This window comes from Anguilla anguilla, chromosome 6 (assembly GCF_013347855.1).
Source record: "Anguilla anguilla isolate fAngAng1 chromosome 6, fAngAng1.pri, whole genome shotgun sequence".
In the NCBI taxonomy this organism is placed as follows: Eukaryota; Metazoa; Chordata; class Actinopteri; order Anguilliformes; family Anguillidae; genus Anguilla; species Anguilla anguilla.
Window position 1 is genome coordinate 42,331,515 of NC_049206.1, and position 22,185 is coordinate 42,353,699.

At 41.2% G+C, this 22,185-nt stretch overlaps 1 protein-coding gene across 1 annotated transcript; it reads right to left on the reverse strand.

Annotated features, from left to right (window-relative positions):
- Positions 1–1,495: 1,495 nt before the first annotated feature.
- Positions 1,496–16,433, reverse strand: LOC118228806 (jun dimerization protein 2-like). Its single transcript, XM_035420239.1, has 4 exons — positions 16,273–16,433; positions 4,729–4,944; positions 3,350–3,454; positions 1,496–2,595 (listed from the first exon to the last, which is right to left on the reverse strand). The coding sequence occupies exons 2-4, from the start codon at positions 4,927–4,929 to the stop codon at positions 2,410–2,412; spliced, it is 492 nt and encodes a 163-aa protein (XP_035276130.1). The 5' UTR covers positions 4,930–4,944; positions 16,273–16,433; the 3' UTR covers positions 1,496–2,409.
- Between the last annotated feature and the right edge of the window lie 5,752 nt (positions 16,434–22,185).

The window sequence follows — 22,185 nt, forward strand, 5'->3', positions numbered from 1 at the left end:
ATTTAACATTAAACACTGAATGAACTTAAAACACATTGATGAGTAAAATTAATTTATTTAATATTTATTTAATAAATATTAAACACCATTTAAAATCGCCAAGATTTCCCCAAAAGGACACTACATGTACTGTAGATTTTCAACACGATATAGTGTCCCTAATCTCCATATCTGAAGCCCTCTCCATGACCTCCCTGGGTGCCTCTCATTTTCTATTTCGATGACACTCTCTAAACATGTAACAGCAAAAAGCACGTCGTTTGTTATAGCAACTAGTAGGTGGGGTAACTCCGTAACAGCCATTTCATTTATAGAAACAGGGACATCACGTTTTTTGGTCAACTAGCATCTACTTCCCACTCGAATATACTCCGAAAACCATACAAACTTTCAAAAAACAGATACGTTTTTTAAACTATGTATGATTGCCAATAAAAATAAAGCCTTATACTCGAAAAATTAGTATTAGTATCGCACACAGTCACACATCACATTTCTCCGTTCCTTTGGGAGGCTATAGAGAACTGAACTGCATGCGTACAAACCTGCAATGGCTACGATAGCTGCATTGTACATTAAGTTATTGACTGGTACCTTTATCAAGCGTTACATTTATGGCGACTCTCCCCTACGTTTGTGAAAGGAGAGAATATTTTAAAATATTTTTTGAACACATGACACATCTTTAGGAACATTTACCTGTTAGATAAGTTGAGAGGTGGTGACTCTGGAGATGCTTAGCTATTCAATAAATAATTAAACAGCCTGAAATATGAAAACTGTGTACTTAGTTTATACGGGCAGTGCATTTGAACTCGCTGCGGCTGTACTGTTTTACATAACCAGTCTTACTAAATACGCCGCTAAATTAAAAACAAGCAGCAACGCTGAATTTTGCTGCACTGACGATTATGCTTATGGCTGCTAGTGCAGACACCTGATAGGTATAGCGCACTGCAGCCAGAACTCAAGTGATCCGCCATCCTCAGCCTCCCCATAACTTGGATCAGAGGTACAAGGTATTGATGTCACATCAGATGAAACACAGGTACTCAAACAGTTAAACTAAAAATAAAAACTGTTCAGATACAAAGAATAAAGTACTCTTTCGTGGATACAGAGCCATATGATCTGAAGGAGTGATTATATATTTTTTCTTTGTTTCTATATGTGTTATCTTAAATAAAAACCGAACTTCAGTTTGCAGCGGGATTGGGATATTTTAAAAAGAGAAAGTGTGGTTGCTGTTTTGAGAGAATGGATCTTTTTTGTTTGTTGGTTGGTTTTTTGTTTTAGAAATGTGTAAAATCTACTGAAATAATTATTTTTTCTCATGAATGCCTGCTAACAACCCAGAATAACTGACTTTCGCAAGTTTAGCATTGAGGAGGCACTCAACGGCACACAAACATCCGTAGGCCTGGCGGTCCGACAGGAATTTTTTTTGCATAGCTGAGAACTGAGAATCCAACCAACAGAAGGCTGAGACATCATGTTTCATTTGAAAACAGTATTTAATTGTTATAGAACAGAGTAACAAAGAAATACATGTTACAGGTATAAATGTGGGCACTGAAAAGCCACTCTGCCGGGAATGGATATTTACCACATTTTTTTTTTTTTATAAACGTGCAAACAACAATGCAACAATGCAACAAAGGTGACTTAACATAGTGTAAAAAAAACAATCGGTTTGTAACAGACATAAAATGCATCACATCTAGTGAATACACATATACTTTTATATAATACATATATAAACCAATATAAAAACATGTATTGTGTAAAACTGGAAGTAGCAATACAAAAACAGAAATTGTAAACAACTCATTTATATATGTGCTTTCATGACGCCTGCGTCACCACAGTGCAGGTTAAACCAGAGACTGCCTTTTGTCAAAGGCAGAATGCAAATCAGCATTATAAAATACTACACATGTATTTCCAACAGTTATACCATTGGCAAGAAACAGAGTGACACGCTGGGTTCCATCCAGGTACGTGTGACAGATCTGCCGTACTGATTTAGTGTTTCCTCAACAACAGCGTGGTGCAGTCCATTTAGGAAGGGTCTTCTCGACCGTCCGCTCGTCCGTAGCAATCGCCAGCGCCAACCGCGCGGCAGAAGATGCTAACTACAACTGGGGGAGGAAAAGCGAGCCAAAAGTCAATCACATCAACCGGCCCTTATAAATGTTGTGGGAGGGGAAGAACAAAAAAAAAGCCCTCAAAACGGCAGGCATCGGGGTGGGAGCCGCAGCAGAAACGCACACACGCACACGCACAAGCACACGCACGCAGCTCTGAGCTGAGCCGAGTGTCGCTGGCTGCTCTGTAAACAGTCCCCGTGGCGATGGTCGCCATGGAGGCAAAGGGTGGTGGTGGGGGGGGGGGGGTGCTCCGCCCTCCTCATTTGGCTGCCAGCTGCTCCAGCAGGGGGTTGGCCTCGTTCTCGGGGGTCTTGACGCTGTCGGTCCGGACGATGCAGGTGGGCCGGTGGCGGTTGAGCATGACGATCAGCTGCTGCCGTTCCTGCTTCAGCTCCTCTATCTGGGCCTTCAGGTCCGAGTTCAGGACCTCCAGCCGCTCAGACTCCTGGAGGCAAGGGGGGGGGGGGGGAGGGGGCAGTTAAAAGAGTGTCCGTACCGAACTGCATCGGGTCAGGGGTGCGGGACTGCAACTTAGATTCACTGCATTCCTCTGCGGCTTAAACTGATAAGCCCACCATTTCACATGGAACCACTACATACAGTATACGTAGTTTAGGGGTCAGGTGTTAGAAGTGGTGATGAAGTTCTTAAGAATCCTGTCCTGCAGAAGTGGTATGCTGTTCTTTCATGCTTTTGAAAGAGAAACAGCTGGTGTGGGTCTACACTAAAACCCAAGTCTTCCATGTAAATATTAATCATAGGGTGATGATGCGGATTTCCATATGAAAGGCTACACTCCCAACTGGGACAAGTTAGACCACATAAAATAGATTTAGCATTATTGAATACTGAAAAATGGCAAATGGCAATAATACCAGCTGAGTCACAACATGTAGGACTCCAAATCACCTTCTCTGAAGAGAGAAATGCCTTTTTCCCCCACAAATAAACTCAATCAATCTGACATGACTCCTACATTACAGTTCAACTGAAAATTAAAAAAAAAAAATCACCACACTGGAGAGTTGAAGCTGGGTAAAATGTGTGCTATGGCCAGACTGTTATGCAGCCAGCAGGTGGCACTATTGTGACGCAGCACTGTGAGGGTGTGCTTCGTACAAATCTGTGTGTTTAAAAGAGCGTGATAACTGAAGTGAGGTAGGTAGGGGGCGCACTCTGCTTTACCATTCCAGACTCACCCGCTGCAGGAAGTCCGTCCTCTCCTTCTTCTTGTTCCGACACCTCGCGGCGGCCACTTTGTTTTTCTCCCGCCTCCGTTTCCGCCTCTCATCGTCCTCCTCCATCTGCCAGAGAAAGAGAAGCATTCAGTCGCACTTATCAAAACCACTAACCGTTTTCTCCACAGACTGCATTTCCCATAATTACCAAAAAATGTTAAACGAATGCATTCTAGATCATCTGTCAATTCCAATATGAATGCAGACCTCAAATTCACTTAGAGATCACCTTGCATAAATGATTTTCCATGGCAATTCTTAACATCTCAGAGAAAGCTGAATCAATTTGGCAGCCTACACAGTCACAACTGGAGAGGCATATGGACCTGCAGCACTGCAGCCTCTACTGATAAAAGCTACAGTGGAAGTAAAATTACTGCCTCCCTGCCCATAAGCAATCATACAGTTACTGTACATTTATTCCAAATCTGTCCATATATTATTATTGGTCTGAGCCAATATCATAAACTCAGCTCTCCCACTGAATGACATAATAAAACATTTCTGTTACATAAAACCTCTGTGGTGCCTTCTGAATTTTGTCCACTTGAGGACACCATTGCTCATGTTATGAAACAAGGCTGTTACATTGCCTTCCCTCCCCAGTGAACATGCCAAACACCAAGACTTCTGACCAGCACTCCAAAGAATCTTGAGGGAAATGTACAGCACTCAAACATGCACATTCAAACATGTGGCCTTAAAGCGCTACTCCTGTTGCGTGGAATAGGCTGCCCAAAATCTACGTATATTTCTGACTAAAATACAGGCAACAATCAATATGTCCATTCGAGGGGACATAAGTTTTGTGTGTGTGCATTATGCTCCCACTTCATTTAGAGAGGCGGGGATGCGACTCCCTGAGGACCTGATGCTTGTGTTAGTCCCACACGTTGAAGCAAAACCAAGTCTAACTACATTCTGAAGGCAATCTGCACTTCTGCAAATGTCATTCATACGAATGCTGCATCTTAGTGCTGCAGGGAGCATCATTTAGCTATTTATGTATCCCTCATTAAGGTAAGCTGAAGATTTCTTACATCCCCGCTAAAACCTTTCATGTTATCCAATCTGAACCAACATTGGTGTACACAGATATTTAACTAATTGAGACATCGGTGCATTGGTGCAACTAATAAATTACAGTTCAGGTGCATGACAACTGTAATCCTAATATGAGTAATGCCTAATAATCAAAGGGGCTCTGATTATTAAAATAGGGTTATTATTATTCAAGAGTCCACTTATTGATGCCAAAGCAGATGCGATTTCGCCATGGAAAGAATGTGAGCTGCTCATTTCCAGTTCACTGCCCCACAACCACATGCCAAGGTCCTCACCTCCCCCTTGATTGGCAGGGGCAGGGGCCTCTTGCCCAAGCTGCCCAGGAACTGGAGCGGGGACAGCACGCCCCCCATGGCGCGCAGGTTGGCCAACTTCAGCTGGTCGGTCAGCGTGGTGGCGGGGATCCCGGCCAGCGGGCCCAGGTTGGGGAGGGAGCCGGTCGTCAGGGAGGGGTCCAGGAGCTGACCCGGCATCATGTCACGCCTGACCAGCTGGAAGAGAAGAAGAAGGGGGGGGGGGGGTTAATACAACTACATTCCACTATTGAAAGAGAGAGAGAGAGAGAGAGAGAGAGAGAGAGAGACATAGAGAGAGAGAGAGAGTGTGTGTGTGAGAGAGAGAGAGAGAGAGAGAGAGAGAGATGAAGTGAAGTGAAGGAGGACCAGAAAAATAAAAAAGGGTACAAAGAGTAGTGAGCAAAGAAGGAAAGCAAAGAGAGGAAACATGAACAGTTGGAAAGAAGGACTGAAAGAAGGGGGATCAGAAAAAAGGTTTGCTGTTATGCTTAATAATCCGTTTCATTTCCATGTAGAATTTTACGAACAGTAAGGTCACTTGCCGCTGTTAGGGGAATGGATTGACCCTGGCGGACTGAAACTACTTAAGGAAATGTTCTGCAATCGATGAATGGGTAAAATGCAAGGCATGTTTACTGCCGATCACCCCAGAACATAGGCTAAGTAACTGATAAACAATTTAATGATCTACTGTATTTCCAGTAGAGAGGAGGGCATGTGCATTTGGTTAGTTTTTTTAAATTCTTTTTTTATTCTGGCTGTAGTACTTTGATGGGAATTCATTTTCACAAAACAGACAGGGTGTAAACCCTCAGACGGCTCCCAAAGCCAAAACAGAAAGGAAAAAAAAGAAAGAATTGACCTTACATAACCATATTCCAACAATCCAATGCTCCAAGTAGGTGTGGCCAGTGCAGTCTTTCAATCTCCCTTTCAGGCGGATCTTCGATGCTAATATTTCATTGGTCAGTTTTCCCATCGAGTCTTGCCCCACCCCATTTCTGTCTTAACCCATCAGCCTGATTACGCTCAATGGTAAGTCATAGCGAAGGTGCTCCTGGCCAACAGGCAGGCAGGCCCTTGCATAAATTGTTAGTCTGCTACTCAAGGTGGATGAGGCTGGAGCCAGTCCAAAATCTACCCGTTTTATCATTTCTTTCCTCTTTTTTCTTCCCCGAGGCAATATCTCGACTCATTTACAGAGCACTTGGTGGGGCCCGTTTGCTTTTTCTGGACACGTCAGTGAAAGAGGCAGCCAGGCTCAGAAGCAGACCCTGACACGTTTCCCCGCTTAGCTACGAGGAAAGCAGCTTCCAGCGGTGCCAAGAAACACTGAACACCACCACCCCGCCCCCCCCCCCATCCCCCCAAACTAGCTTCCCTCACACGCGACGTCCTGTGTGGCCACAGGAGTTGCAGGCACTGTTCCCCTATCCAGCTCTCCTGCCACCATTTCTCCAGTGTTAGGCGTGCCGCGTCGGCCAAAGAGCCTGTACTGAGAGGGAACATTTCCCCGAAGCACAGGCCAGGCCTGAGAGAAGTCGACAGCCGTGAATCGCCAGTTCGTGGCCCAAATATCCTGCCCCACCCCCATCCCCACCTCCCAGGGAAGAGGAGGAAGAGTTCCCGTCATGGCCCCGGACAAATCAGTACAAAAAATATTCTGCATCGCTCAAAAAAATAAATAATAAATAAATAAAATTCCGCAGCAGACCTCCCACAATATATAATTAAATGGGAGTTCACTAAGTATTCAAAGCCTCGAATGTGAGGAAAGAGGAAAAACAAAAATACAGAAATTTCCCCTCCGGCTTTGGCAGGAACGATGCAGAGCTCTTACTGTAACTACTCACAGAGCGCAGAAGGAAATGACCGCTCGTGAAGGAGGGGATTTTTCTCGCCGGCAGACGCTTGGCTGAGATTAGCTGCCCTTCGTTGATGCAATGCCGCCATTTTGGCTCTCGCAGTGAGGGCAGAAAAGCCTATGCCGTGGCTGAGTTCTGCCCAGGGCGAAGTGGCCCGCGCAGACTGGCGCCGTGCCGGAGGGCCACGCGGCGGGGCTGCGGAACAGAGTCGTGCCCAAGGCAAACTGGCATCGGGCCGTCCCATTTGATGCTTTTGCCACGTGCGTGTCTGCGCATGTATCAGTGCATTCATGAGTTAATAAACGCATACATGAATGTGTCTCCAGGCTGACCAGCCTCCGGTGAAAAGGTATCTGCAGGCCCCGGTCCTCCTGTGACCAGGCTCTGAAATGAGCACCCGTGGGTAAACTGTTGGCCGTGGCGGGTGAAACTGTCCTAGCCACCAGCTACATTGGCAGGCGTGCATTCAAATGGGTGTGACCATTCTAGAGTGGTTTCTGGAGCGCGCCCATCAATCAAACCGATGTGATTAGAACGCTGCAGTAGAACGTTCAGCCTCGCGTATGACATCACAATGCCAGCACGCCGTGCTAACACTGACCATGCTATTCTATCACGAGCGTAATCAAATTACAATTCTTTAAAACACTGCACCCTCAAATTAGGTTTACTTTTTTACATTTGCACAATTGTCTCTAGACTGCACAGAAATAGCCTAGCGGCAAAACAGCTCCACTTTGTACATAGCTGGGTTGCAGCCTATACAATGACAGTATTGACAATAGCCCCAATGGCAGTTTTACAGGTCAAACTTTAATGCAACAGAGTCAAGTTATGGAATACTGCATATAATTTACCGCAATACGATTTACCGAAATACAATTATTGTACCGCAGGTGGAAATGTCGAGGTGCGGATAGCCGAGACAGTCTACCCAAACAACGTGCTCCTGGAAAAAATCCATCTGGTTGACTGATAATGAAATATGCCATTTATAAAATATACATGGATAGGTTTCATCTGAGATGTTTTCAAAACTTTAAAGAGAAAGAGAGAGAGACAGAGACAGAGGAGGTGAAATTAATATGTTAGCTAGTGCCAATGAGCAATACCAGCCAAAATATTTCTTATTAGATTTCCAAACACGCACAAAAAATGTAATGCAATCCCTGACTTCACATTTTTCAAACAACTTTGGGGGAAAAAAAACAAGCCCAAAGTCAACTGATTTATTTTAGATGGGAATTTCCTATTTGAATTCTAAAAGGGCCTTTGTAACTGTAATGTTCTCCCCATGGTTTTCAGAAGTGGCTGGTAAAAAAAAAACTGGTGGCTAGCAGAAAATGTATTTGGCTGCCACAGTGGCTGGTGGAGACAAAAAGATTCAGCTACATTCACAGCATGGGCCTCGCACTTTAACAACTCCCACATTCGTTGCAGTGGAGCTGGGGAGTGTTACCCTTTGTGCATCTTAGAGGGCGTTCCTTTTTTAACAAGGAGTGAACTTGACAAAAAGTGCTCCCACAGCACTGGCCTGCCCTGGCAAGGGTCATACAGCATTAAGACACTGCAAATATGAAGAAAAGATGGAACTGAAAATATTGCAACAGTCAATTCATCTTTCACTTCTCCTTGGTATCATAACTGACAAAAATCTAACAGAAGCCCTTCAGTGAGCTGACGGGACATGACCGGCTTTGGGAAACCCAACCAAACCCTAACTGACATGAGAACACGTCAGCGGGCGATCCCTGGTCGGGGGCGGAACAGGACAGCGTTTTGTGGGATCAGGCTCAATCTCGTCCTCCCACGCACTGACCCAATATCCTGATCCCCACAGGGAACTCAAGGCTCGTGTGTGGCACGTGCGAGGCTGGCCCAGAGCGAGGCGTAACCATAGTAATGCCAGTGGATAAGGTCGCCTACGCGCGAGGCGGACACATGGACCCGCTGCAAACAGTTTTGCGGTACTCCTGCCCTATATTTATGTCTCGCTGCACACAACATAGAGGAGTGTTTGCTCTAAAATGCTGGATACTGTGCAAGTTGCTTTGGCTAAAAATAGTAAATTGGGCTGGTATATCACTATGCCCTTCGTTTCCTTCTAGTCCAACTTGCAGTAGATATTTCAACACACAGCCAAAATACTGAAATACTTTCAAATTGTGTAAGTGTCCTAGTAAAAAGAATTAATTTATGAATCCTTTGAAAATAAGAAGTAGTGTTTTGGTAAGGTTATAGGGTGCTGGGTGACCTGGAAAATACAAAAGAAATGCTTATCTAATGATGCAGCCCAGACCTGAAGGGGGGAAGAGTTTGTGAGCCTGAAATATAGGAAGTTGAATCGAAACTTGTTGTTCCCAGCCCATTTTATTTCTCAGATGTATTCATTCAGTGTTTGCAAGAAGGATTTTGGATAACGCAAGATAATGAGCTCAGCATTAAAACAGCTGATTCTGTTTGCTGATGAAAAAGCATACATTTTGTGAATGAACTTTTCCACTAGGAATTACTGCATTTGCTATTGGGATGTTAATGGGGCAATGTATCCCTTCACGATAAAATGTTTATGATGACTAAACTGATTTTTCTAAATTTGATCACGAAAATGATTTCATGTGAATGAAGATAATGCTACCTTGAGACAAAAAGGAATTTCCAATGAATTGTATTTGTTCCAATGATGTGCTCTCCCCCTGTCTTTCTGCTGCATGGGTGTGTTCTATATTTTTCTCATGGAAAGGAAAGCAGGTTCATTTTTTCATAGAATTATGCTTATAGTCTGCAATCCGTTTTCCCATTTGATGTGTCTGAGGCGAGAGGTTCATTTACAAACAATAGAAACATCTGAAAAATGTTACAGAGGGGATAGATGATTCTCAAAAAAACAAGGGTTAACGCCTACCTGGAGAGGCAAGAGAGGCAGGTCTGAAATCAGACCAACTACCACCATGCAGGACAATTTAATGTAAATTGGAATTGGAATTGTCATATGAGAGTCAGGGACAATAATTATGTAGTAGGCCTATAGCACTGCCAATTGGCCAACATGTATGACCTAAATGGGGGGGGGGGGGGGGGGGCACAGCGGCCACCTGCCGAATATGGTTACTCTAGGACTTATGATTTCTGAGCCACAGCTAGCCTACTTTTATTGGAGAAAAAGAAAACAAAGCGAATTCCAGCAAAAGCAATAGGGTTCCAGGACTACATGCTTGGAACCCTAATAATACAGGCTAATTGATAAATAAATAATCTATAGGCTAATTATTCCTACTTATTAAATACTCATTTCAGGTTTCTCTGCCTGTGGTGTAGACATCCCTTCAGAAGAACAGTTCTGCTTTCCCTCTGGGTTCCTTCCATGCTTCTTGTCATGTAGCAGATATTATAAATCTAAACAGTCCAGAGTGACCCACGATCAACAGCTTTCAACAATCCATCACTGGAACAGAACATCACTTCCTGCTTTCATTCCCATAACGTTATACATCTGAACACCACCACTGTTTACCAATGCCCAGGACACAATCGTAAGGTTACACCAACTGCTCTGAGCTTTAAATATCTACGGAATCTACTGTGTCGTTTATTTTATTCATTCACTCGATTTATGAACGTATCCTACAGCAAGTGCAGTATGGGTGGGAAGTCATCTTCCCAGGGCTGTAACAAGACAATGCAGTATTGCACAGAGGATGACCAGTGTGACCTCAGTTGCATTACCATTTTTGTGGTCAGTACATTGTTCAGCCTTAAGTGAGGCTACTGCCCCAGTCGAGAAAGCGAAGTTGTGTAACACGGGTATTGCACAATTCTGAAGAGCATATTTTCACATATAGTCATCACTTATCACTGGATCCAAACAGCAGCCACTGTGAAGCAAATTAAATTTCTCACACCTTGCTTCAAACCTTACATGCATCAAAAGATGGCAGCCTACAATCCATTTGCAAAACAAGCGCTGCCCTGCCAGAATATGTGAACAATACTCATTAGCATTTAGGCCGGATAGTATAAAAACTGGAAAGCGTTGACAAATAAAACTTCAGACAATAATTCTTCCCCACCCTCCCCTCCAAAGCCCTCGACATTTTAGACAAAAACCAATGCTCACCACTACATAAAAAGACGCAAATGAAATTGAAAAAAAAGTTGAAATTATCCACAACAAGGTCTGAGAATATCCAACTCGAATTTACGCAATCTCGTAAAAAGTCACACATTTGCAACCGCAGTTGACGGTCGATTGGAAGCGGCCTTCATTCACAGCAGCCGTGGTGCTTATGTAACGGGGGGGGGGGGGGGGGGGTTCTGCCATGTTATGTGCGCTTTCATGTTCTGAGCGTGTCCTCACTGGCCCACTTTAGACAGACCACAGCAGCTTTCTCACTTTCCATTCCCAGCTCCAACTGTTTATCCTAATTTATCCTGTTTCAGCTGCAATATACATTCCTGCGCCCATTTGTGCTACAGGGAACAGATCTCGTAAGGACCAATGAAAATACAACTAAATGTACCAAGTAGGCCTATGCCACTCTGGCAGCAGTTTGGAGTAATGGGTAAGGAACCATCTCACTGCTTGAAGACTACAACTCATAGCATAAGATAAGGGGTTCTGCTGAACCAGTACGCAATGTTACACAGGTAAATGTCAAACTAGTTTCACTAATAGTCCTCACAGCAAAGAACCTCAAAATCTCAAACCTACCACAACTGCATGACAAAATTGTTGGAGTACAATAGCATAATGTTCAAATGTTTTCTAAGAGCCCTTCTACATGTTGAAGTTCAATGTTCCACTCACAGAATGTCACCAAGACAAAGACAAAGCATGAAAGCACCCCAACCGGTTACAGTGATGAAGCCAAATTGCCTTGTAGCAATTTCTGGGTCAAACACCAGCAGGTCTCCGTGTCTGGCCCAGCAGAATAGGCTGGAGCACTTGTCTGCTAGGCTAAACTACGGACCTGCTTTCCCTCATAGAAGGGCAATAATGTTGACAGTAAATCCACATTGGCTTGTACAGCCTGTGCCTTGCCTGTCCTTTTGTTCTTAATCTCCCAAATCTGCCTGCTTGTGTGGAAACAGAGAAAAAATAAAAAGCCAAAACAGTAGTGGTGCATGACTTCCTGAATGCCACTCAGATCCCACCTCGCACGTAGCTTTATTTATTGAAATGCGTTAAAATGAGAGCAGCATTAGATGTGTTCACTTCCATTGTTACTGCACTAACCATTGCACTAAATCAACAAAGCACATAGGCAGCCACTTGGACATACAATGTTGTTGTCCTGGCATACACTGAATAATAACCCCACCACCTCCTCTTCCTGACTGGGAGCCAGACAGAACCAGTCACATCTAAAGCTGCCCTTAGAATGCATTTCAAAAAATAAAACTCCTATGTGCTCCCACCTCCTCTTTGACATTCTGGAGGCTTTTGCAGGCATGGATACTCTGTGCTTCAAGGAACCGGAAGAGAACAGCCATTTAACGCTGCTATTAATGTTTCCACAGTGTGGTGTAGCAGTTATGGAGCTTGTCTTGTTACCTAGAGGCTACACGGAATAGGTTCTCAGGTGTGGTCTTCCCACCTGACCTTTGAGTAATGCCTGAAGCGCTGTGGCAGTGACACAAACACGCACAAACACACACTGTTCGACATTCAACTTAATTCGGATTTAATTCAAAGTCCTCTGTGAAAATATTACAGTTAGTTTTTCTTTTCTTTTTTCTTTTTTTTACAAATTGAACAAAAGGTCGGCCTCTGTTTGGCCGGAGTACCAAGCATGCATCACCCAGCAGGCCGCCCTGAGTGTTAGTCTGGGATATATTCCAGCAACCGGGAACACCATCCATCATACAGGCTGTTACACTCCAAACCACATACAGTAAAGCTACCTTCTTTCTGTGCCTTTAAAAATAAATGATGCATCCCACACTATCAGGAAACTTCTTTATTTTTAACTGGTAACACTTCACATGGAAATGATGTAGGCTATAGGCTATACCATAAACCAAAAGCACACAACACAAGATCTGCACTCTTACCCATGATCATACACATAAAATATAAAAGATAACTGCAACTTAAAATGAATTTCATTTTTGTAAAAAATAAAAAGGTATAATTGACAGCCCATATGTTTTGTGCAAATAATCATGCCATGACCAAGCTAAGCACTCACAGGAATTACAGTAAAGATTTACTTGAGGGGCACAACTGCATGCTGAGAACTAGGCTATAGTTCAGAAAGAAAATATAGTCATGTTGCTTCTATATGTAAGGGACAATGTGCAAGAGCCAGTAAATTGTTTCAAAAAAAGCCCTAAGAAGGTGGTGATCCTGAAACACAAAGTGAAGGGGTCTTATTCATGCTGAAGGCTCGCTGTACATTCTCACTTAGGCAATTGCTACTTGCCAAAGAAATCAATTATCTGCCATAAAATCGTATTTAGATTTTATTATGAATATCTGTATATTTCTAGCTTCTGCCAAAAAAAAAATAGTTCCAACAAACAGTGGATTCTAGTATTCTAGCAACTACAAACAAGCTAGCTCAGGACATACATTTTTTGTAGTCTATGTTGTTCATAAAATTTTAAAAGAACATTTAACTGAACTTTTACATTCACCATTCCTTCTGTCAGAGACCACCCTTTCTTTTCTTTACTTTCCAGTGAAAACGGTCACTAAATGCAAGTTACTTTATTCAGTGTCAGAAAATAATGCAGCAAACACAAAATTACACAAAAACTCAAACAGCTATGTATATATCAAATATTTTAGTGCGCTCTTCCTTCACCTTTATTATAGCTTCCATTCTTTTCGGGAGACCTACTTACAGTTTTTCAAAGCAATCTGCAGGGATATTTTTTCCACAGCTCCTGTAAACACCTCCCAAGTTCAGTCCTAGACATTAGTTGCATTTTCTGCTTCTCTCGATCCAAGTAGCCTAATCCCAAACACGTTCAATGATGTTGAGGCCTGAACTCTGGGGTGGCCACTGGCCAGTCCATTGTTCTGAGAACGCCAGCACCTTGATATTCTTAGCAGTGTGCTTGGGGCCATTTTCTTGCTGTAGAACGAATTAGCTCCCAATCAAACATTGTCCAGAGGGTACTGCATGATATGTTAAGATGTGTTTGTATATATCAGCATCCATGGTGCCTTTAATCAAAACCAAATCATCAAACCCAGATGTTGTTATACAACCTCAAACTTGCACTGATCCTCCACCTAACATAACGTCATTGACGCTTTTAGTAACAACATTTGTTGGGAGGACACAGCTGTAACTTTTTGTTGATTGGAAGGATTGGTGACCTAAGACCTAAAGTGGTAGCAGGGTGCACAAATGAGAGTACACAAGTACTGATAGATATAGGCTATTATGTAGTCTTGGAGGTTTTTCTCTAATTTTATGCATAATACATTTCCTGCATTAATGTCTAACACTGAAAAATAATTGCACTGAAGGGCTGATTTGACTGGAAAATGAATAAACCAAACGTTTGACTTTTGCACAGCACTGTAGATCTGTGTGTTCACATAACAGAAACCTAGAGGAGGAACAGATCTCCGACTCAGGACAAACACTACAAGAAAACATAGAACATACTATCCTGCATGATAAGCGGGAGTGCTCTGGGGCAAGCAAGCATGAAACAAGCAATTAAGACACATATTACAAGCATAACCAGTCCCAGGGTGCCATTCTGTCCTCATGAATACATGGGCAAAAATGGGAGCACAAATGGTTTCTGCCTTTATCACCTGAAGACCCCTATGCCACATGCTTAGGATCATTTTGGCCTGCCAGAATCTTCCCTCTACAACCAAAGTCACCAATTACATCCCAAACTGGGGCTATAGCCAATAAACGTCTTGCAACTCACCCCATGTCCTTCAAGCTGTCCTTGTCTAATGAAAACTGTCCTTTGGTTTAAGACTATCACTCAACAGCTTATAGCTAAATCTAACCAGGGGTTATAAGCATACTGCTTCCTCCATTAGCTACATATAATGGGTCTGTTCTGAATGGTCGATGTGCAACTGACAAAGATAAATAAATAAAACTTACTTGCAATTGGTTTTAACATTGTCGACTGAGAAAAATGGTAAAGTACAAACTGAAAAGGCAGCTTTTAAGAAAGATATTAAAGTGTCCTTTTCACCTCTACTTTACGTGTGATTAACAATGGGGTGTACGAAATTCTTAATTAATAAAACAATGTTCTGTATTAGGCTGAAAAAACATTTACTCGATACACATTCATTGTGAATATATTGAATAGCCATTTCATCCGCAGTTCAGGAAAACAGTAACAGTTTTCATAAAGATAGGCAGTAAACCGCACGCTATCAAACAAACACACACACACACACACACACATAAAAGAAAACAACAATTAGAGAATTCCTTTGAATATGGATTTAATTTGATCCATGCTTCCAGGTGAATTCCACGGCATACACTGTTTGTAATTACCTAAAATCGATCGGCCCCCGGTTAATGGACATTCCAAGAACTGTGGTACTCAGCTGTTCTCAGTATGTCCTTGGCAAACTATTGGCTATCAACCCCCCAGAAAACAGCATATGACTACTGGTCATCCAATTGTAATCAATTTAATTTAGCCATATTATTATGTATTAAGGAATTATCCCGCGAACGTTTGGTCGAAGAAGATCGTTACGCAAATAGTTGCAAAGTAACTTCCTTTTCCATACATTGTGAATTAGCAAGCTCTTTACAATAACCATTCGACTGTCATAGCTTGGTTTAACTGGCTGACTGTACAGAATGTTTGCCTGCTGGTGACAGCGTTGAGCACGTCGCGTCTCAGTGTGACAAATACAGTCATGTTTTCGCAATGCAATTATCACAATTGAACGCATTTCGTTTTGATTCGCAAAGCGAAAAAGAGCTGCAAGTTGGTAAGGTGAAGATGTGACTTGCTAAGTAAATCCAGGACCGATAGTAATCACATCGTTACCTTGCGCCATGGAGTTAGTTAGATAGATGCTTTTTTATTATTTCGGGAACAGAGTACAGTAAAAGCTCAGATTACCTCACAACAGTAAATTAGCTCGTTAGCGATATTACTGGTTCTGTAACGTTACATAACAAGACAGCAAACGCTAGGCTAATTAGCCTAGACTTGTACAGTAGTCTAGCTGTCGCGGATTTCCAGTTAAACTTTCATGTAACAATTTTCCCATTTAATAAATTTCCCATATGTAACCTGGCAGGTTAGCTGGGGAACTTGTTTGTGAAGCAACACATTGGTTAACTTGTCAGCCAGTCAGTTAGTAATTAGAAGGTTAGCTTAGTTATATATGCTATGATTCCGAGTAAGTAAAATTGCAGACAACCGACAACATTAAAAGCAGCAAAAACGCAAACAATGCACAAAAAAGCCCTTTGGCGAAGCCATAAAGCCTTTAACAAAAGTGATGTAAATTCACTTCCAAGCTATCGGTAGCTTGTATTTGCATTCAGTTAGGCAACTTACGAAAGAACAAGGCTGCAAACTTCATAGGGAGTTTTAAAAAGTTTTAATAGTCATCTAACTTTATTTAAACTCACGAGTCCTGTCTGCATAATTACGTAAATATGTTAAGACAAGCGAGAAAAAAAGTTTGATTTACCTTCGTCGTTGGTCCTAAATCCGATTTACAGAATTTTTTTCCCGATCAACTGAAGTTCTCATGCAGACTTTTGAAAGCAAAAATTGTTACATCAGCCCGTTTATATAGTATCGAGGGTTGAGAATGCGGAACTCCGTTTTTACCAGCCAGACGTAAGCACTGGTGTAAAAATACTGCTCAACGTCGGAGGGTGAAAAAAACTTGTTTTCTCCGCCCCTAGCAACAAGAAAACACACAACAAAACTTTCTGCTTTTTAATATGCCCAGCGACTCCTTGTCAAAATCAACACACGCACCTGACGTAATTTATACTGCAATGGTAGGCTAGATAGAGAATGATACATAGTTTTGTTTAAATTAATTAACACTATGAAAACGCGTACAGTTTTTTTCTACTTCTTTTTTGGTCAATATTAGTTTGATTATGATTACCGAGAGATAATGCATTGTGTCCCAATTTAACGGTTTACACACGGAATGGTGACTTAGCTTTAGTTTTCCTTTCAACAACATAAACCTCACATAAAATGTTAGGTTTGTGTAGACTGTCAGGTGTACCTTTCTTTGTTTGATCTGTAGAAACTCAATCACAGAGGTCTTTAGCAATAGTGGGAATAGTGGGTTCTCAGGGTTAACTGGTAATGGACTGCAATTTTTACTGTGGGACATTAGCTCAAGAAACAGCTTTTATGGCATGAATAGCCACAACCCATGCTGGCTTAGAATCCCCAACCTTCCAACAGGAAATCTGTGTGTACATTGCACTGGTCCAGGCTCTTTTCTTCATGAATACGCTAGTCATTCAGTTTCAGATGTCAAAAGACATATCTTACCAGTCTAACCAGGCCCGTGCTTAAGCAAGTCCTTGTGCATACTGCTGGGGAATGTTACCTGTGGCTAAAACATGATACTGCAGTCCACAACTCATTTCAGAGGGAAACGTGAAAAAAGCAAACATCAGCTACATATTACAGTATTTCTTCTGGTGAACATATTTTTTTCCTTTTTTCATATAAGCAGCTACAGGAAATAGCGACCAGCACGCATACCTAAAAGAGCGCTGTGGAATTTTCCTACCTTCCTGCCAAATGTTTGCAAAGGTCTTTGCAGACTTGAGCAGTAAATATAGTCCATATTGGCTTGCGCAGAAGACCATCTGTGAGAGCTAGGGTTAAAAGTGAGTGACCTTTGAACAACCATCCTTTCCAGTCTTCTCTTGTGGCTTATCAAAATTAGATTATATCAACGCATTCGTACATTCCTATTGAAATCCACAAGTTTGTCTGTGCTCTCAGAGTCTCCCCCTAGCGTGTAAAGTCTTTTTTTATTTGATTTGATTTTTCACCATGGTGCGTATGTTTAAGATTGAACAACGCTCCTGCATATGAAGTGCATTAATCAATGCATCTTTTCAGTTTCTGGAACAGGAAATTGTGGAATCACTTGTTTTGCAACTTTGTTTCAGGCAATGGCATCTGCTTACAGTAAAGGATTTAAATGGCTTCAACTTGAATTCCCAAACTATTTTTTATGCTTTGGTTTCAGTAGGCAGAATTCCACTTTAGCATAATTGCTTTCTTGCTGCAAATCAAACTTATTAGACAATAGTAAACTTAACCAAATACCTTGGAATAAAGATGCTCTGCAAATAGTGAAACCAGAATCTCACATTTGTTGCTGAGAGTTTCCGCATTGTAATGTTGTAATGTCTGTGAGCAGTTCTTGCCAAAAATTTGTGTTTACCATCACATGACTGTGACATGCATTGATTGACTCTGTAGACAATTAAAATCTTGGCAGTATCTGACAATGTCAAACTGGGAAGCTTTCCAGAGAATTATCGATTGCATCCAAATGCTTCCATTTCCTCAAGCACCAGAATCCATGTTATACTGTACCATCACACTGTAGCCTCCCCCAGATATCCATTTTAGGTCAATCAAAAATCCCTGTTATTAGGTATGTGGCAAAACCACTGCATTGTCAAAACATTGTCTGATAAAGAGAAATAATTACAAGTATTACAGTAAATAAGAAATTGTGTCTGATCTGGCAATTCTGTAGTCACAAGCAGGAGACTGGTCCAGTCACTTTTCTCATTTATACTATAAGCAGGGAAAAATGTTCACTCAGCTCAGCTTTTATTGTGAAATTCTGTTGGAGACACGGAAGGCTCATCTTTGTCATTATTTATTGCATTGAACAACAGGCATGTGATAGTTAACATGACGCTAGCATTTATTACCCCCAATAGGACTTTTCCAGTTAATGTGCCATGCAAAGTACAGTACATTGGTTTGCATGATTGCTTCCGTTGCCAGGCATTCTGTGGTTATACCTCTTATGTATAACACACAATAACGATAATGCCTATGGCTATCACTTGAAAATACTGCTGTTTAACTGTTAATAAAGCATAGCATATCGTATAGTATTGTTTTGAATCACTTTGCATTGGGGTGCCGACGTGCATTTGCTGCTGTCCCCTTCTAGTTTTCACTCATTCCAGATGCCTGGGAATCAAGCATGGCAATATGTAGCCATGCTACAGCAATAAAAAGCTAGGCCTTATGTGTCTAAAAGAAACACACATATCAGAGGCCTCTCCATTTTTTTTAGAGTGCTTATTTTTAGACTGCTTAGGCCAAGTGTGGGCTGCTTCCATTCAGTCATTCAGGGACCTTCAATCTCTATAGTGATAGACGCTCTCTGCTATCTCTGGTCAAAGCTCAGCTGGTATATGAGATTCACCTAATATAAATGAACATGATATTGGTAGGGCTATTATGCGAATGGAAAGTGAATGATGATGCCAACTCTCCAGTGCAGATAATTCTCAGCTTGTTCTCAAAACTATATTTATTAGTTTATTGAACTGGTGTGGCAAATGGGTCAACTAAGATTTATGCTGAGTTGCAATTGTTGAGAACTATTTTCCAAAAAGACTTGTTGGGACATTGCAGATTCATTCATAAGACCATTTTACCTTTCTCTTTTTCTGGGTGAACGTCTTTGTTAGTGTCTTATACAGGAATGAAGTTGTGCATCTTGAGAAACTAAGTCCTAATTGTAATTATAATTCAGTTAAGTCAATAGCATTTTTATTGTTTTTTGGATTAGAGGATCTCCAACTGCAGGAGTGATCTACTGACACACAGGCATAATTTAACTAATTTTATGATGGAATAGTGGAAAATGTATATTGTATTTAGCCAATTTATAGTCTATTGTGTAGCGTGTACTTATAGTAAAGCCAAAAATCTAAGTCTAACAATCTAAGTCTAACACAGACTCTTTTTGGAACAAATTTCCCAGAGAAAGGTTTATCAGCAGCCTAGTTCTTTTCAAATATTCAAATTATTTTATTCATTATCAAGTTACACTGAAAACTGAGAAATGTGTACATTTGTAAGGAAGCTATTTTGAGGAAAGTCATGGCTAAGATTATTTTAAATAAAACTCATCTTTTTTTTTGGCTAGAAAGTGAAAAAAAGTTAATAGTTTGGTTTGTTATTCGATAGACATACATTAACTGAATGTCTACCTAAGGTTTTTAAAAAATAAAACAAAAAACACACGGCTTGTACTATATATACGTATATATATATATATAAATATATATACTGTGCTGCCTGAATCAAAGTTGTACAAGTACACACCAATTTAAATCAATGAAATAAAATGTTGAGGCACAATGTGCACCATGTATAGCCTGTAAACACCATTGCATATTCTGTTGAATAATTACTGAACAACTATGTTAAAACACTGTTGTATGGTACATACTCTGTGTAGTGTTTACACTGTGTGACAAATTTACTGCACAGTCAGTGTTATTCCGTTGTTTGTCAATAGATAATGGACTAAACTCTGGATGCGAAAATCATCCAACCAACTTAACTCAACAAATTTAACATTAGATTACATTGCAAGCATTCAGCACTCTTATCCAGAGCGACGTACACAACGTTTTTTTTTTACATATACATCTATTGCATCTATTTATAAAGCTGGATATATACTGAAGCAATACAAGTTAAGTACCTTGCTCAAGGGTACAACGCCAGTGCCCTCCCGGGGAATCGAACCTGTGACTTTTAGGTTACAAGAGTTTTATTACCCATTATACTGCACTGCCGCCTTAACAAACAGAAGTCCCTAGTAGTTTGTCATCTCTGGTCATCTTGTGTCATCCAGATAACAATGTTCCACCTTCTTTGTAGATCATCCTTCAGAAAAAATACAGTTGTGTCATTCAAACAATTTTAAAATATATCACTGTTTCCCTTTTTTTTTTCTAAATTCTAAATGAGTCCAGTCGTGATTTATGTCCAGTTCCTTTAAGAAACTATGTGTCAGTCAATTCTAAACATAGATTGATGAATTTGGATTGACGTGCCCAGGGAGAAAATGCAGAACTGTAGCTGAGTGGCTGAAGCAAACACGGATCATGTCCAGAATGATGTAGATCCACATCTTATACAGGAACTTTGATCAAGTCACTTAAATACCCAACTGTGTCAGTGGAAAATACCTATATAAAACATACGCTATGTTAGAAGCCCAAAAGTGTGGCCATGCTAATTTTTAAAAAATTGATTATGTGGTACTGATTCTCCCTTTTGTGTATAAAGAGTTATAATTTCTGTTTCCAAGGTTGTCTGAAAAGGACAACCAATAATTAAAGCTAACACACCCTCAAACATATCTGCATATAAACAAGCCTTCAGTGGGAAGATTTTTCCCAGAAGTAACAAACTGGGCAGGTAAGATGTTTATGTACACTTCTGAATTCATCCTGCTGCTGCTGCCAGGAGTAACATCTGATCAATAAAGCCAAGTGAGCCAGGTCCTGTGGCTGCCACACATGTCCAGGCTATAACATTACCTCAGCCATAGTTCACTGATGAGGTGATATGCTTTAGATCATGAGGAGTTCCTTTCTTTCTCCACACTTTCCTCTTTCTGTCACTTTGGCATAAGGTTTAATACACATCTCATCTGTCCATTAGACTCTACAGCCCTGTTACTCAAATCATGGTCCTTGAGAGTTGAGAACTGCTGGTTTTCTATTGTCCCTTTATTTGGAATCAGGTGTGAAGATAGTCTGGCCAGTCGGAAGGATTAATTGTTCAGTTAATTACCTGGGAGAAGAAAACCAGGGCAGGATTTGGATTTGGAGGCCATATTTGCTCTACAGTTGTTTATGTTATTTATTTATTTATTATTTTTTTAAAGCAATCTAACCTAGCCGTTCTGCTTCTGAGGCTTCTGAGGCAGAGTGTACTTGACCTGTTTGACACTGGGGTTTTTCTTCACAATTGAAAGTACATTGGTCTTCTGTGGTCTATCAGGTCATTTGTTATTGCTGAGCTCACCAGTTCTTTCTTGCTTCTTAACAATTTATCAAACAGCTGATTTTGACACCCAATGTTTTGGGCATGTCTCATCGATTTATTCTGATTGTTGTGCCTTCTGCTTTACTGGCATTGATACTTCTTTGGTCTTCATGTTGAGAGACCTTTCCACACCTAGAATCAACTCTGGACCTTTTGTTAGTGTTCTTATGCATGAACTAATGATGCAATGACACACAGCTGCCATGAAAGAGCTGAACAGGCAATTGTCCAATTACCTTTAGTGACCTAAAATGGGGGAATTATTTATAAAAAAGAGCTGTAATTCCTATACAGTTCCCCTGATATGGATGCAAACACCCTCAAATTAAATATGACAGTCTGCACTTCTAACACCATCTTTATTTTTTCATTTAAAATCCAATTTGCTGGAGTCCAGAACCAAACAACAAAAATTGTGTCACACTCCATATACCTATGAACTGCACTGTTGGTTAAGACAATAAATATGAACTACAGAGGGCTTTATTTACATTTGCCTCTTTTCGAAAACAGA